At 36.4% G+C, this 16,409-nt stretch overlaps 1 protein-coding gene across 1 annotated transcript in view; it reads right to left on the bottom strand.

Moving 5' to 3' along the window:
- VWA8 (von Willebrand factor A domain containing 8) overlaps positions 1–16,409 on the bottom strand; it is a 183,209-nt gene that overhangs the window by 27,190 nt on the left and 139,610 nt on the right. Inside the window, exons 36-37 of the mRNA XM_066545030.1 lie at positions 14,305–14,386; positions 12,136–12,340 (exon numbers count right to left, since the gene is read on the bottom strand). Of these exons, the coding sequence (XP_066401127.1) occupies positions 12,136–12,340; positions 14,305–14,386 (287 nt within the window). The remainder of the gene's footprint in view (positions 1–12,135; positions 12,341–14,304; positions 14,387–16,409) is intronic.

Below are 16,409 nucleotides of genomic sequence, written 5' to 3'. Positions count from 1 at the left end.
ACACAAATTTAGCCTTGCAGCCTTGAGCTGTGAGGCACAGGTCAGAGAAGAATAGCTGGAAAAACTGAATTTTTCCCTCTGAAAGTTCCTTTTGATTTCCAAAAAAACCACTATTTCCAAAACATTCAAGGCACACATGTTTCAATTGTAAGTTATCTAATCTTGTTTATATATATTGGTGATTCACAATCAGAGTGTGAAAGCACTTTTCCACTCCTTGTTTGGGAAGGTTTTTTTTCCAAATCTTCATCACACAAGTAGCACAACTACCATCCTCTCCTGGAATACACAATTCTTATTTTATTCTCTGTGGAGTCCTAATTGTCAGTAATTATCAATGATCTTAGTCTCTGGTTTCAAATACTTTTGTTCTCTCATTTTCTTTCTATATTCTCAGGCACTTACAGCAATAGGTAATGACTACATTCATAACAACTTTGTGATGCAGGCTCTGTAGGTCTTTCAAATTCAATGAAACAAACAGAAATGTTGTGTGAGAGAATATGAACAGCTCAGGTAAGAAGGATGCCAAAAGAATGTGCTTTTCTTAAGAGGCAATGGCAAGAAAGGAATGCTTAAGAAAAAGCAAAACTAAGAAACAACAACAAATACCATGACTTGTTAATGCTTTGACTTAATTGTCTGGTCCTGCCTCTTACACATCCATTAACTCCTGACAGTAAGGGTAGCCAGGCAGGAATAGAACTAAACACTGATTTTACTTTCAGTGAGAGATACATCTGAACAACTTGCTCTAGATCAGTTCCTTCTGAAAAATATGAATGTATGACAAAATGCTTTTACATGCCTCCACGTTTTTTTCTTCCCCCTTTTCCTGACAACACTGTGATTCTAAGAGCAAACTGCAGAGAGAAAACTGATACAAATATATTCAGTTTGGAAACTAAGTGATTTTATCATCCTTCCTGAAAAAGATAAAGAGGCTGAGAGAAGTCCATTACATGATTTACCACACTCAACACCACAGTAAAACTAGATGTTTCACATCTGTGCCATACGTATGCCAAACAGCCATTAAACACATACCAATCTCTAATAGTGGCCACTGCAAAGATGAGTCAAAGGCTAGTAGTTTTGTCTAGACTTCAGCGGGTCAGACAAACTATGGCATACTGTATACTAAACAAATCTGAACTATTTTGGAAGTGGATCTAGAGCCACATTCATGCCAGTTAAGTGGATGTGGGATTGAGTTCTCTTGAATTCTGATGTAAAATGATCTAATTTAATAACATTAACCCCTGGAGAGTAAGGAAGCACTGGCATACTTTTGACACTTTCACAATCCCTCAGTAAGAGACAGAGGCTGTATTGAGGATCACACAGCTGACCCAGATACGCTGTGCATTGCCACTACTACAAGACACTGTCACAGCTATGGGAAGAAAAGAGCTTACATGAACCCATTAGAAAATAACCCACAATAAAAGCGTGGGAATTATGAAGACGGATGCTGTACTCTATTATTAAAATTATTGATGCCTCACACACCCCCATATTTCATTCTAACATATGAGTTGTTTTCACAATACAGTACTTCCCTTTTGATTTCAGAATTAATTTGCTTCTAATGCATTGCAAAAAAATCTCTCTGGCTCTCTGAGTAAAACTGACCAAAAGCATTATCAAATTTAGCTTCAGTTGATTTTGTGCAGGTGACCTTAATGATATTTTAGCATCCAGTAATCTTAATTGTACATTGCAGCAAAACTGAGAAGAAAAAAAAAAAACTTTAAAAAGAAGATTCATCATTTAAAGAGAGTCCCAAGCAGCACAACTGTGCATTTTTGTATCCTAGCAAGTACTATTCAAAATACACCTGCATTGAATGTATATTAATAGCTCTATTATTAACATGTTTATAATAGTATCCAGTGTAATGAGTAAAAGACCTTTAGCAAAGTCAACTGAATGAACATTTCAGAAGATCTATTATTCAGTCATTCATGTTTCAGATTATTAACAACATTCCCCCAAGTATGTTAAGTCATACATCAGCTCCTTATTCTTCAAGTCTGTTACCACTAACTTAAGACTAAGATTCCTCAAGTTGTATTTATTGTGGAGACAGGGAAAGAGAGGGAATTTCATCTTCTCCTGTCTTGTCCCACTTGAAATTTTATTTATTCCTGGCAGGTTTATGCAAGAGATTGAGCCAACAGCTTTCACTGTCCAAACCTCCATTACAGTTGTGTAAAAAGCTGGCTCTCTAAAAAAAGGGACAGAACATGTACTCAGACTTAACTGCTGGCAGATGGAGAACTCGTGGTTACAGGTTAGGAAATATCTTTTAGAATTTGTAAGCAGAAGTCAGACAAGCTTTAAAATATTTCTAGCTTTGAATAGAAAAATAATCAATGAGTGACAGCTTCCAGTAAAATGTGAAAGGCTTTTTCCTTAATACTGACTGGGATGCAGATTTTTTTGTTGTTGTTGTAGATATTCCTGCCATCCTGCCCTGTAACTGACACCGCAACACTGCAAATTGGCTAGAGAGTGGATGGTCTTTTAATACAGCAGCTTACTTTTGTATCCTGACAGGGTTAACTTCATTAAAATTCCTGAAGGGTGCAGGAGGTGTCAGTGCCTCCCATTCAGGACTGCTTGCCAGAAAGCTCCTTTGTGGGGCTCACAGCAACAAAAGCAAATTTCTGCCTCAGGAATGGCAAAGAAACTCTAGTTTCCGATGGGGGCGAGCTGCCTCACGTACAGGGGAACAGACCTTTCACCTCTTAGTTTTAATTATCACTGGCCCTGACAGGCTGAACTCATATCTAATCCTCTCACACAAAACACAGTGCTTATTTTAATACTCCAGGTATTAAAAAAACAGAAAAAACCCACTTTGATTCCAGGCTAATATCCTGCAGGTGTAAAGAGATGAAATTGTTACTTTAAAAATAGTCTGTACTTCCATTCTTCCAACCTCCCCAAACCAAGTATTTCTTATTCTTTTGGGAATGTTTAAGCAGAGCTGGGCATTCCTTACAGGCTTTTACATCTTCATAATAGAAATAAATGGAATTCCTCCTTGTTGCATGTGGTGACAAGGAATCCATCTCTCTACTAAGCCCTTCTAAGCATTCAGTAGATCATTCCACATAGATCACATTTACTAAATATGCAACCAGCATGATTTCATGTGTCACAACTGAATAAATGTGTACAAATTATACAAGCAAACAGGGACACAGCTGCAGTATTTACAGCTGATATTTATGGAGCAAAATCTTTAAAAAGAAAAATTTAGGGTGCCCAAATACTGTTTTCACGAGCACTTATTCTACTATTAGTAATAATACTGCATTATTGGATGTTTCTTACTGTTGATCAGAAGAAAACAGGGAAAAGAATGTATGCACTAAGATTTGAGGTAGAACAGAATTTGTATGATTCAGGTGCTCAGTTCAATGTAAATTAAGAAGGTGTGCATTAGCTTAATTTGTTGCATGATTAGACAGTCCTGGAAAGTAGGCAGATGTAGGCTGGCAAGATCCCGTTCTTCATTTACTTTTTTTATCATAAACAAAAGAAATCTTCCAAGATCCAATTAGAAGATACCTGCTCTTAGCATAACATATCTGAGATGTGGAAGGAAAGAGTTAATCTGATATTTTGCCTTTCCATTAACATAAAACATATTAAACCAGGCAGTTTATAGTCAATGAAGAAAATGGGTTACTTTCCATGAAAGGCACTAAATTATTGCTGAAAAATATTAGTTATATGACTATAAATCCACTAAAAACACCATAAAGCATTTTAACTTGCTGTCCTCATTAGTTCTGTAGACAAAGATTGAGCATGTATCAGTAGAATATTGCAGGAAAAGAAGGGAAAACGTTGTAGATTTTTGCCTTGTGGGTGATTTGGGATATGGTAATTTCATTATCAAAATCAGTACAAAATCTGCTTTCACTCTCATACATTATTATGAAAAAAGATTGACTTTGACTGTAACAAAACACAACTGTACTCCATGTGAAAAATGCATTAAGTAATCCATCCCACAGTGGCACAAAGGATTAGGAAATGTGTTCCATGGAATGCAGAATGTACTTCTGCAGATGTGCAAAAGACCGATGCTTTCCCGAAACAAAATAATTGTTTTTCTTTTATTTCAGAGCTTCTCCAACCTTAAACCCCCAATATTATCCTAGGCTGCATTTTACAGGTCACAAGAACATATCTTCCTCTAACACGTTATCAGCAGTATGAATTTCTGCATTACATGCTCAAAGAGCAAAGAAGTTCCACATCAGGCAGATAACAGGCTAACCTGCCTGCTCCATTGTGGTTTTACACTTTACCATAAAGTGTTTACCATAAAACTGATTCTGCTAAAGGGAGAAAGAAAACTTTTTATAATCTGCTTACACAAACTAGTGAGAGAAAGGCATAAACAGGCAAAACCCCTCTAATGGCTTCTATTTTGTTCACTTGTATCATGTACAGCTTTTTTCTACATATTAAAAATTAATAGCATAATTTCTTTTCACAACAGCAAAAAATTGAGTCCACAAATAATTTTTCCACAGAAAAGACAAGTCTAATCTTGGATAAGACAATAAAAATGTGTGAAATACATCCTGTTTCTTCAACTGTATCCTGAAATGAGAAAAACATTTATCGCACTGCAGTACAAAACTTTTAATATGTTTTCTTTTTTTCATTTGACTTAATTTTGATTTTTTATCTTGTCTGTAAAACTGTTCAGGAGTTCAATAAATAAATGGACTAATAAAGCTTAATGCATCATCTGACTCAGGCGAATATCTAATTCTAAAAGTACAATTTAAAATTCAGGCAGGCATTAAGCTTTTGTCTTGAATACCAGAATTGTTGAAAGCATCATCTAACTTTGATGGTATTTTAGAAAAACGAATCTGGATGGGGTAGAGGTGGAGATCTGGAGTGAAACTTATAAAAAGCTGTATCTGGCTTTCAAATGAAGTTTATATACATCAACTAAAAAAACCAACCACTGTACAAGATAGTGCGGTGGGCTGTTTTGTGAACTAAGTGCTGTCGCTTGAAGAATCAACTCAGAAACTCTGCAGAGCAGATGCATTAGAGTATTTTGCTCACAAATATACAGTGTGTGGCTTAAAAGCTGGAAAATTAAATAAAGTAATAAGATAATATAATACATTTATTTCACCTAATGGATCCTTTGTTATGTAAACACCTATGTAAAGCCCATTTTCTTCTGTCATTATTTAAAATTCCCTAGTCAGTTCTATTCAACTATAAAATGTGAGGTCATCATCTTTTTAGTATTCTAATCCACTATGAAATATTATCAGAGGAGACAGATAACATCTAGCTTGGTTATTTATTTTTATGACACACCTAGGAAACATGGGATAAGTGAACACATGATGTCAGTTTGGAATGGTCCAGACTGAAGACCACAGGGTAAAATGAAAATTGAAAAAAATTACATGTGGGAGGACAAAAGTCTGATTTTCTGTATACCTAGGACCTTGTCAATGCTGTCCTTAAGAAGCAGAGGCAGAAGTTATTTAATATCTACTACATTGTTTTCTTTTCTAAAGGAAAGCCTCTTATAATTGGCATTAGTGTAACATATCAGATTATTTAAATTTTCCCAATGTTTGTCCTTTCACTAATCAGGGAACCACTTACATAAAGGCATAATTATTAGCATGCATTTGTCTTGCTGGGACAGCAGGATTTCACTGGTGTGAGGAGCTCCAGCCTTTATGTCAGCAATGTGCACTGCTATAGACTTTTTGAGATCTTCAAGACTGTGTGTTGAGGTAATAACATTTTCTCCCATGAGGACTTTATGCTTCCACAGGAAGGTCAGAGAAGGAAAGGGAACTTTGTGCTGCATCAGACTGCTCTAATAGAAAGTTAAGGTTATTTCCCTCCTGCTCTGTCTGTCTGCTCCAATTAGACTGGAAGGTCTTCTTAGGAAAGAGAATGTATTTTAGAAGTGTTTGTACTGTGCTTCTAACAAGGGCCTAACTCAAGCTGAGGAAATTTATATAAAATGTATCTGACAGAGAGCCAATGATCTTTTTCTGAGTTCCTTTATCCCATAAATACTTTTAGAGATATGCATTTATTTAGCTCTGTGAGTTCACAGCTTTCCAGTCTCATGTTTCCCCATACTCAGATGCCTTCCTTCAAGGGCTCGTACACAGTTGCTAGTCCTCAGCTGAATAAACTATACATCCCAGGAAGAGGTCACAGAACTAAACTGTGGGTTTGGGGCTCATGGATCTCAGAACTGGAAGTGCTATCAAACTGTATCTTGGAATCCACCTATTGACTAGATAACTCTACAATCTACAGTATTTCGAGATTGTCAGGATCCTGTGCAGGTCTGCAGAATGCCATTATATTCCAAACTTGCAAGAACTCTCCACTGCATGCATTTCTCATAATTTATGGGGTTTGCATAGACAGTATTTAAAAGCTGAGGGAAATCACTGTTATTAGCCCACTGATGCCCTCTTGTGGTCAGAAAGCCTGCTTGGTGCAAAGTAGAAAATTAGAGAACGAGAGGGTGGTGGGGAGAAGAACCAGCCACTCTTGCTAAAGGTCATGCTTTTGTCTCGATTCAAGAACTGCAGCTTTGCCCAGTTCAGTTTTAACATCAGGAAAAGGCTGGATTTTTGTTATGTTATAAAGTACAATGTCACTTTTTACAAAGGAAAAAAACCTCCAAACTATCAGTATAGATTGAAGTAGATTCTGAGCAGTAAACATAAGCAAGTTGGAAACACGGAAACTCCTGAATTAATTATTCTTTAGATAAACATCCAGCCTAAAAAATTAAATTTCATAAGGTTGATTCATATTAACCTGAACTTTAAAGTACAGCTTCAGAAAATAACAAGAGAAAAAAAGGATGCATTCAAAAAAATAAAAACATATGAATTAACTTAAGGAATGAATACTTAATGTAGAGTTCTACATCATTAGCTGCATGGAATACAAATGGAATAAATGAGACTATTCAAGGAAGGGAATAAGATGATCATTATCCAAATCGACTTTCCATTCTTGCTCATTATGAAATACAGTCCCTGTGGGACTGGCTATCAGCAAAGTTATGATGACCTCTTCAGGTAATTCTATTTCAATGTCTAGGTATGACAACTGGGGAAAAAAATGAGCACGTGTGTGTGTGCGCATATATACCTGTACCTCTGTGTGAATACATAAGATACACACTCAGCTACATTTGCACACCCCTCACCTAATTCAATGTGATTGGGCTTCTTTTAACTTCAACAGGAAATGTGAGATTTTTGGCATTATGAATACTTCAGGAGTGTACTCAACGTTGACTCCAGTTCAACCTTTACGTCAGGTGAGGTCACAAAAGCTAAGTGGGGAGAAAATGGGAGAAAATTTCTAGGCTGATCCTTTTCTTTGGAAGGGCCTGGTTTCATACTAAGGTGTCAGTGTCTCTCTAACACATTTCCTTTGGACTGACACACCTACAAAGAGGTACAACATCATGTTTTAAGCTGAGTGTTGCCCATGAGTCTTCAGACTAGTGAGGTGGGATGATGTAGGTGTTGTATTATTCAGGTTCTGCACAGCACATGCACTTGTTTATCTATTTTTAAATGTTTATCTATTTTTAAACAGCTGGTGCCCACTCAATTCATACGTGCTATATCTTTCCTCTGCTCAGTCCTACACTATGTGGTCTTGACATCATATTGGCTGAACCTGAATCATCTAGGAAACCCACCTGAGCTTCCTAGATTTATAGGAGACATAACCTGAGTCAAAAGTTTCAGCTTTTTAACTTTCTGAGGAAAACCACACATTACACAGAACACTTATGTTAGAGTGGGGCTCTGTCACAGGCCAGGGACACAAGTAATATCCATCCTTGATAAAGAAGTGTACTGTAAAACAAGCAGACCTTGACCTTTAAGATCTGGGATGTACCAGGAAATTGTGACCTTGTTTTAGAACAGCAGAAAGATGGGAAAATGGAAAGAAGTTTCTCTTTTTTTTTTTTTTCTTGCTAACTATTCACTTAGATGTAAATATTAATTAATTTCCAACTAAGTACTTGAATGCTTATGAGGAAGGCTTCCTCAGAAAATGAGAGAGATCAGTCCATAGGAAATCAAAACAGTTACAATCACAACTACTTAACTCATTAGGCCTTTATGTACAGCCACAGAGGGCACTACTGCAATTTCAAAAACCTATCTCATGCATGTAGGAGATGATATAACTACGGCAGGTTCCACAAATACATTAAACAACACAAAAAAAAAAATCCCCCACTCAAACCCCTAAAAAGTCTTGGTTTACAAGAATTAAATTTTTTTTAATCAATCAGATTACTTCTTTGGACAATCTTGGTACGGAAATGGGAAATGACAGGAGACTATCCTCAGCTTCAGGATGTCAGTTTGCATGGTGATATTACCTAGATCAAGACTACATTTGGATTTTAAAAAATGCTGTGGATCTGATTTTTAGTTCAGATACATATTAGGATCAACTAGATGGAAAACTTTTGCAATCTTTGACTAGGTACATTTTTATGCACTCTACAGGTTTGGATATGTCCTGGGACTTCTGAAAACAATGGCATACTGAGTACATAGCATGAAACATTTTGGACAACAATCTACAGCAGGAGAACATTAAGTAGAGTGAATACAGAACTAAATGCTTTTGCTAATAATCACAAATAAATGCCTTAACATCTATTGAAATACCTCTAAATGATGCACCTATTAATTTTTGTTATGTAAGCATTGTACTTTATCTAAATGAGACATACCACTAAATAATGCTCAGTAAAAGACAATAAGGAAACTGTATCAGAATGTAATCAGTGCTGTTCTATTTAATTTCCATCAATAAGCCTTGGATGAAAAAAGAAACACAAGTTTATCAATGGCTGCCTATTGCCACAAAACTTTAGGGCAAGATTTTAAAAATAAATTGTCCTTCAAATTCTCTTCCTATATTTGATAATGAAATGACCTTTTTGTTGGAGACACCAAACAGTGAAAAAGCTCAATGGTTTTTGGAGTAGAGCTCACAGCTAGAAAATACAGTATTTTGTTTAGATGTTGTATTTTAGTCCAATTTAATAATTTCAGAATAGTATAGTATTATTTTGAGTTTAAAACTGCAATAAATGACAAAAAATTCTGACCTGCCTGTATAAATGTAGGCTTCTGTAAACACATAGCATATTTTGATAAACTAATTTGGTAGCCTCGAGACTTCAGCAGTTTGAACTCTGCTGAGTATGTCAACAATACAAAACAAATGTTGACTGTTATGAAGATTGCCACAAATTATATCAAGGGAGCCTAATTACTGATTACAAGTGGAACAGCTGTTTGTTTTCCTCTGTTTCATTGCTTATGTATATCCAGCCTCCTTCTCAGAGCTAATGTGTTTGTGAAAGCAAAAATGCAGAAGATAGTACCAATAGTTCCAACTGAAGCCTGATTGAAGATTTGATTCTACCTCTTTGAAACTACATTTATATTGAAAGCCTTCTAATTCTTTTTTCTCTAAAGGGTAGGAAGACTCAAAGAGTTTGTGTTTCTGCAGATCAGTGGTTCCCAACCACATGGACAGGTCTTGGATTGGTCTAAGAACATCACCACGAAGGGATAATAAGCTTTGCTAAGCCTGTTGCAGTTTTGTGGGATGCAAAAATGACAGTTTTAAGGGAAGGGGAGATTGGAGGTGGGTGGGTGATATATGGAACACTGACAATTCTCTTAAAATGAGTTTCTGTTACAGGATGATTGGGAATGATGGGTTTAGTCAAAGAACTAGAGAAGCCTCGTTAGACTTGAAATCTTGCTTAACACAAGCATGCACAAGCAACGTTACATAAAGGGAGGTAATTTTCATACACTTGAATGATCAGATCAACACATGGCTGCAAAATATGTCCAATTTTGCAAAAAAAGGTATCAGGAAATACTTAGCTGCAGCATTTTTAACAAAGTAATTGTCCTTGGATCAGGAGACATGTTCTTGCTATGCTCAATTACACAGGGAAGCTACATGAATACGTTTTTAAGGTAATAGGATCCTTTCATTTCCAGAAATGAATGCCTTCATAAAGTACTGCTTTTATGTCTAGGCCTACTGAGAAATTAAGTAGGAAAGGTGAAGGCCTTCATTTCCAATTAGCAAAGTACAGAGTTTACACAGCAACTACATATCTATTATCTTATTGAAGATTACATCAAATAAAAGACCTAATTTATTTCTTATTGCTCTGCAATGCCTTTGTAAACAAGGCTTCTTAGGTCTCATTATCTTTCCATTGAAAGCAAAGCAGAAAAGTAAAGTAGGGAAACAGATGTTAGTGATAATCATGCAAGTCAGAAGATCACATTGGAGGTTTTGTTCCAGTCCTTTAACACAAATCAGAGTGTGAATGTGGGGGGACGTGGGTCAGAGACAAAGAGAACCACTCAATGTCCATGTGGCAACAGAGAGAGTTTATTCTTCTGCCCTTCTTTATAATGGGCATTTGAAAAACCCAGTCTGGATAGCTCACTGGTCTGATCTTTTACATCCCCCAGACCCTGGACCAGTGATGTGCTTGCAGCTTAGGAAGGAACATAATTGGTTGGAGTTCCTGACAGTCAACCCACGGGCTGCTTTATGGAGCTGGCTGGGTAGCTGAATTAATTTGCCCAGTACAAGCCAGCTTGTACTGTGATACAATGTGGCAACAAAAGAGCATGTTATTTCAGTTCCGACAAATCACTGGTTTGACACTGGAAAAAAGAAAGATAGTCTAAGAAGGCTTTACCCGGGAGTGTGCCTAGTAGTGAGGCAGGCTGTCAGTGGAGAGGAATTCTACAGCAGATTTTGAAAACTGCTTTGTGACTGTGGGGCAACTTCTTAGCCTTCTTTAAAATAGCTACTTGAGATTTCTAGTTAAATGACTTAAATTTTCTTATGGAGTGTACTTTCTAAGCCAGCATTGTCCAATCATTTGTTGGCTATTATTGGCAATATAGTAATATAGTCGAATAAAATAACAAGTCATTTTAAAAAAGGAAAAAATAAAAAATAACTATTAAAACTCCATTGGCTGTTGTAAACTGACTATATCTGACCATAAGATGGTGCTAGTGCTACTGCACTGTAATGCACATGGCACTGGCAAAGCACAAGTGTGGAGCATGGAGGTGCTACTGGGTAACAGTTTCCTTTTCTCATGACTTTTATGAATGGCATTTGCTGTAACAAGAACACATCAGTTCTTGCCCAAGTCTCTGTAACCACAGAACATCTTGTAGAAAGGGAGCTAAGAGTGGGAAAAGAAAGTAAAAGACATTTTGGCCTAATATATCTTATTCACAAAAAAACTCCAACCAAAACCAGAGAGATCCAATTCTGAATAGACTCATTCTGTTTTCCCATTCTAATTAAAGATGCAACTGAAGAGTCCTGAATGTTCCCTCTGTGTTGCAATGGTGATCACACATGTTAGCTGGCACATTAACACTCATATATGCATACATACTCACATGCACACACATCACACATGTACATGCTGTGTATTTTCAGCATGGATAGCTGAAAACACATGAGAACATGGCTGTATGGAGATCCTTGCAACTCTGCTCAGCTGGGAAAATTATCAAGATTAGCCAAAGGCTCTACTGTGAATTCAAGGCATTTTTCACCGAGGTTTCAAGTTTCTTTTTCAAAGTAAAACCCCAATATTTTTTTCCAAGAATTTGAACTCTGGGAAAGTATATAATTTTCTTTAAAAATAATTTCATTATTCTACATTTGTAAAGTTACAGTTAAAAATCAGTAGGAGATAATGGATTTATTTGCATTTAATTGCGCTGGAATTTGGCAAAAATACAAACAGTGTAAGACAAAGAGTCTGTCAGTAACCATAATTACAGGAGCTACAAAACGTTTTCAAATTAAGCTACTGTGCCTCTTTTTCCAGGAAAAAAGTCCATTAATTTTTTCTCATAGGTACATTTCTACTTCATAGTGTTTTTTAACAGCTCTCTCCTCCACTCCTTTCCCTGCTGAAAACTCATCCATAGCTTATTTTGTTACATTTTTCAGTTCAGCTTTGTGAAGTCCTACCTGCACAGGACGACCATCTTCTTGGCCAATCATGTTCCTCCAATCCTGCAGTGACTGCTGGAGGCTGTCCAGCCCAGTCTCCCAAAGCCTCACACCTCCTCCCATGTCCACAGTAACCAAACCTACTTTGCCCAGTGGTGCCAGAAGGGCATCAGCATCTGAGATTGTAGAGAGCCAAGATGTATATGGAGAGAGAGACTTTGACCTGAAAAACATGAATATGATTTTTTTTGAAGCTGCAATTAAAAGGGGGATGATATTTCTGTAGTTAAGGTGACAATTAAATGAAATTACATCCTCATTTAATGAGAGACTGTTACTCAGCCCTGTGGACCCACTATTTTGTCTGAAATTTTCCACCTACTGAAACTGGACATAACCAAAAGACACCTGACTGTATAAGCAATATAAAAGACTAGGCTGAAAGGCAACATGTTGCTAAAACTACTGCTCTAGTTTAGATACACTCCATATCTAATCTATCTAAAAGTAGTCCATCTTTAGGAAAAAAACTATTAAGAATATCAAAAATTTTAAAAGATGCTACTGAAAAATATTAAACTTAAATAGAAATAGAGAGAACATGATCCGAGCACTGAGGAAAATACATTTCCATCAACTTAGAGTAACACCTTTCTCTAGTGCTTTAATAAAATATTAAAATTTAAATACTCATTTAACAATGACACAGCTTTAAGTACAGAGAATTGTAGCACTTTTTTAAACAATCAGTTTGCTGACAAAAATTTACTGCTGAATGACAGGGCCTAATAAGTATGGAATATGAAGGGAAATTTAGACAATGCAGGGAAGAATCTATACATTTTTCAGTACTGTTAATTACATGCATAAATGACTTGGTAACCTGCACTAATGGCAAAATTAATAATTTTCAAAAATATAAGAAGGAGCAACACATATGCTTCTACCCATGACTGAAACGACCATGTAGTAACACAGCTGAAAGAGTTATCTCAGCATTTGACTGGGCTAACTTTGCCAGAAGGAAGAAAGGTTGTTAGAATTTAACAGAGAACTATTCATACATATATGAATGTTTTCATATATGATGAAAACTTACTTTACTCATCAGTTCTTACTGGAATACATTTAAAAATCTGGACTTCTGCTCAGATCAGCCATACACAGCTTAAATACTAATGCTAGCTTAAGGGTCCTAATGTTGAAAAATAGATTTGTAATTTCTGTTATTTCCTACAAAATCCTAGTGAAAAATAAAGTGATTCCTTACTATTTTTATCGTGATGTCTTTCATTTTTGAATGACTGTGTAAGATGTAGGCCAAAGGACCAATTATAAATGGTGAAAGTGCAAAAATAATTCTCTATTAATTAGAATTTCCCTAAGATTATTAATGAACCAGGATGAATTTAAATGAGAAGTCTTGTCAAAATCAGCAATATGCGAATAGAATTTAAAAAATATAGAAATTTCTTCGTGAGTGAGTTTCATACATGTGCTATTCAAATATGCAAAGTGGAGAAAGTGCCATTTAAAAATGTTTATTATTACAGTAGAAAATGACAATTTGGGACCAAAATATATCTTTATTCAATAAAACATTTGCAAACACTCTCTACAGTTGTGAGAGACAGATGTTAAAACCAAAGAGAGCCACAGAATCTGGCTATTTTAATTTATCATATAAGATACTTGGGAATGTATACTTTCCAAAGGGAGAACCACAGAAAAGCTCAAGCTATTTTCAAAGTAAACTTTATATTGGACCAGAACTTGATTCCCAGTTTCCTAACACCTGGCACTGGATCATTTTGCCTGTCTTTCTCTGATCCTAAAGATAGGGAAAAAGGAAAAGAAAATAAAGATTGCAAACCATAATGAAAGAGGGTTGAGAAAAAAGTGGATGGAAGAGGGGGAAGGAACAAAGGGAACGAAAATCAGAAGATAAAGCTACCTTTCATATTTAGTAATTAATTGCTACATTTTCATCAGTATTACCTAGTAAAAACAGATAAATTATGTTGACAAAAATATACTGCAATGTTTGTAGAATTTTACACTAGGTATGAATCAGTCTTATTTTCCACATCAAAATAAATATTTCCATATCATAAAGTAATAATAGACACTAAATTCTCTTTACTCTTCTTCTAAGATGACAGTGCTCTATTCAATAAAATTAGTTACCCAGGAATTGCAATGTATTTGATTTTCTTTGAATTAAGATCTGTTACTTCCAAGTATCCAGCAGCTGGTGGAGGAGTGACATCTGAAAACAAACAAACATGTTATTTTCCAGCTGCATGATTAACTGGTTATTGCATTTGCATTTAGCAGATTAAATTTAAACATTTTATTATACAGTACCTGTCAGAAAATTATAAGCTTTCATATTCAATACAGGAATATAACTTGCAAATAAGGAATTGTTTTATTATTACGATAGTGAGTAATCAGACAGTCACAGTTACAAAAGAAAAATGTATTTATACAGCAAATGTCAAAATTACTCACAAATATATCTCTGCTCATAAAAGCACTATTCAAGCATTACTGCAGTCCCTACCTTGCTGCTTTGATCTGTCACTGAAGATAATGTCAGTTGTATATCTGACTTTAATAGCATATTGAGGAACATTTCAAAACATTGTGTTTATGACTTCCACTTGAAAACTTCTCAATAATACTAATCTAAACACTGTTCCCTGAAATGGAACCACTCTTTGGAGGCAAATTCTCAGCATGTAATGATTTTATAACTTACAGGCCCTAGAATGTCAAGCATTAAACATTCTGTTTATGGACAGTTTAACGAATATGGCTAATATATAGTCCTTCCCTCAGAAATAAATTTGTGTTTGTGTGCCTACACTGGCTTTTGCCAGCTTATGAGTACACTGTGCCTGGCCTCAGAAGTGGTTTCCATTTAGGAGCTGACTTTCATCTGTTTGAAGTAAATTGATGCAGTTTTTCAGAAAAGAAACCACAAGACTGAATCATACTGCCCAGTATGGATACAAAATGTCATTGTCACAAGATGAAATCAAGTGTAGATTTCCCTCTGAAACAATGTATCTCTCACCTCCTTGACCTGAAGGAGTCCGACCTTACCTGCAGAAGTGCCGATGCTTGCACAGAGCACACACAGAAAAGACCAACATGATCAGCAGCATAAGATCTAATATTCAAAGGAGCACTCAGAAAAACTCACAGCAGCACCTCATGCATATCCAATGTATTTATATATCCATAGTATACATGCCTACAGCAGCACATCTATTGACTTTACTCATCTTCATAAAAATGGGAACATCACACACATCAGAAACAGGGGAAAGAGGTCTGGAAAAATGCAGGTTTGAGGGCCAAAGACCACTTTTGGTTTCCCCTAGATTTTGTTACTATTTTAAAATGTGCTCTCTCTCTTTCGTTAGTAATGAAGAGTAAGATACACATTAAAAATTCAGATGAAGATGTAGAACAAGGGCAGATTCTGAACTAGATAGGGTAGAACTGTGGGATAAGAATTAAAAATTAAGTTAATAAATTAGAGAAAGAACACAAATCAAACAAATTAAAGACAATAAAAAGACAAGGGATTGCAGAGTAGGAAGCTGACAAAAAGGCCATCAAATGTTTAAATGCTAGACAAGAACTGCTGGCTAGGCCCCAGAACTGCAGTCAAGAATCTTGACGATGAAATGTGAACTTCAGACATGAACAAGTGCAGTTTGTTCTTCTTTTGCCAAAGCCTGACAGAGAAGAAGAGCTATGCACAGCTCCAGGCATGAAGCTTTAAGGAAAACAGACACAATGTTCAGATCTGGGCTCCTCAGCACAAGGGACGTGGAGCTCCTGGAGCAGGTCCAGTGGAGGGCAACGAAGATGATGAGGAGATTGGAGCAACTCTCTTATGAGGAAAGGCTGAGGGACTGAGGCCTGCTCAACCTCAAGAAAAGAAAGCTGAGAAGGGACCTCAATAATGTCTGTCAGTATCTAAAGGGAGGATGTTAGAGGATGGACCAGGCTCTGCTCTCTGGTGCCAAGCAATAGGACAAGAGGCAACAGACAGAAAATTAAGCACCTGAACATGAGAAAAACTTCTTTCCTCTGATAGTGACTGAGCACTGGAACTGGATGCCCAGAGAGATTGTAGTGTTTCCTTCCCTGGAGAGGAACTGTTTTGACCCAATCCTGAGTAACATACTCTAGAGGACCCTGCTGAGCAGGGAGATTGGATCAGATGACCTCAAGCTGTCCCTTCCAACCTTACCTATTCCATCGTTCTGTGA

The sequence above is a fragment of the Molothrus aeneus genome, chromosome 2, assembly GCF_037042795.1.
Source record: "Molothrus aeneus isolate 106 chromosome 2, BPBGC_Maene_1.0, whole genome shotgun sequence".
Lineage (NCBI taxonomy): Eukaryota > Metazoa > Chordata > Aves > Passeriformes > Icteridae > Molothrus > Molothrus aeneus.
This window is presented reverse-complemented; position numbering and strand designations above follow the sequence as displayed.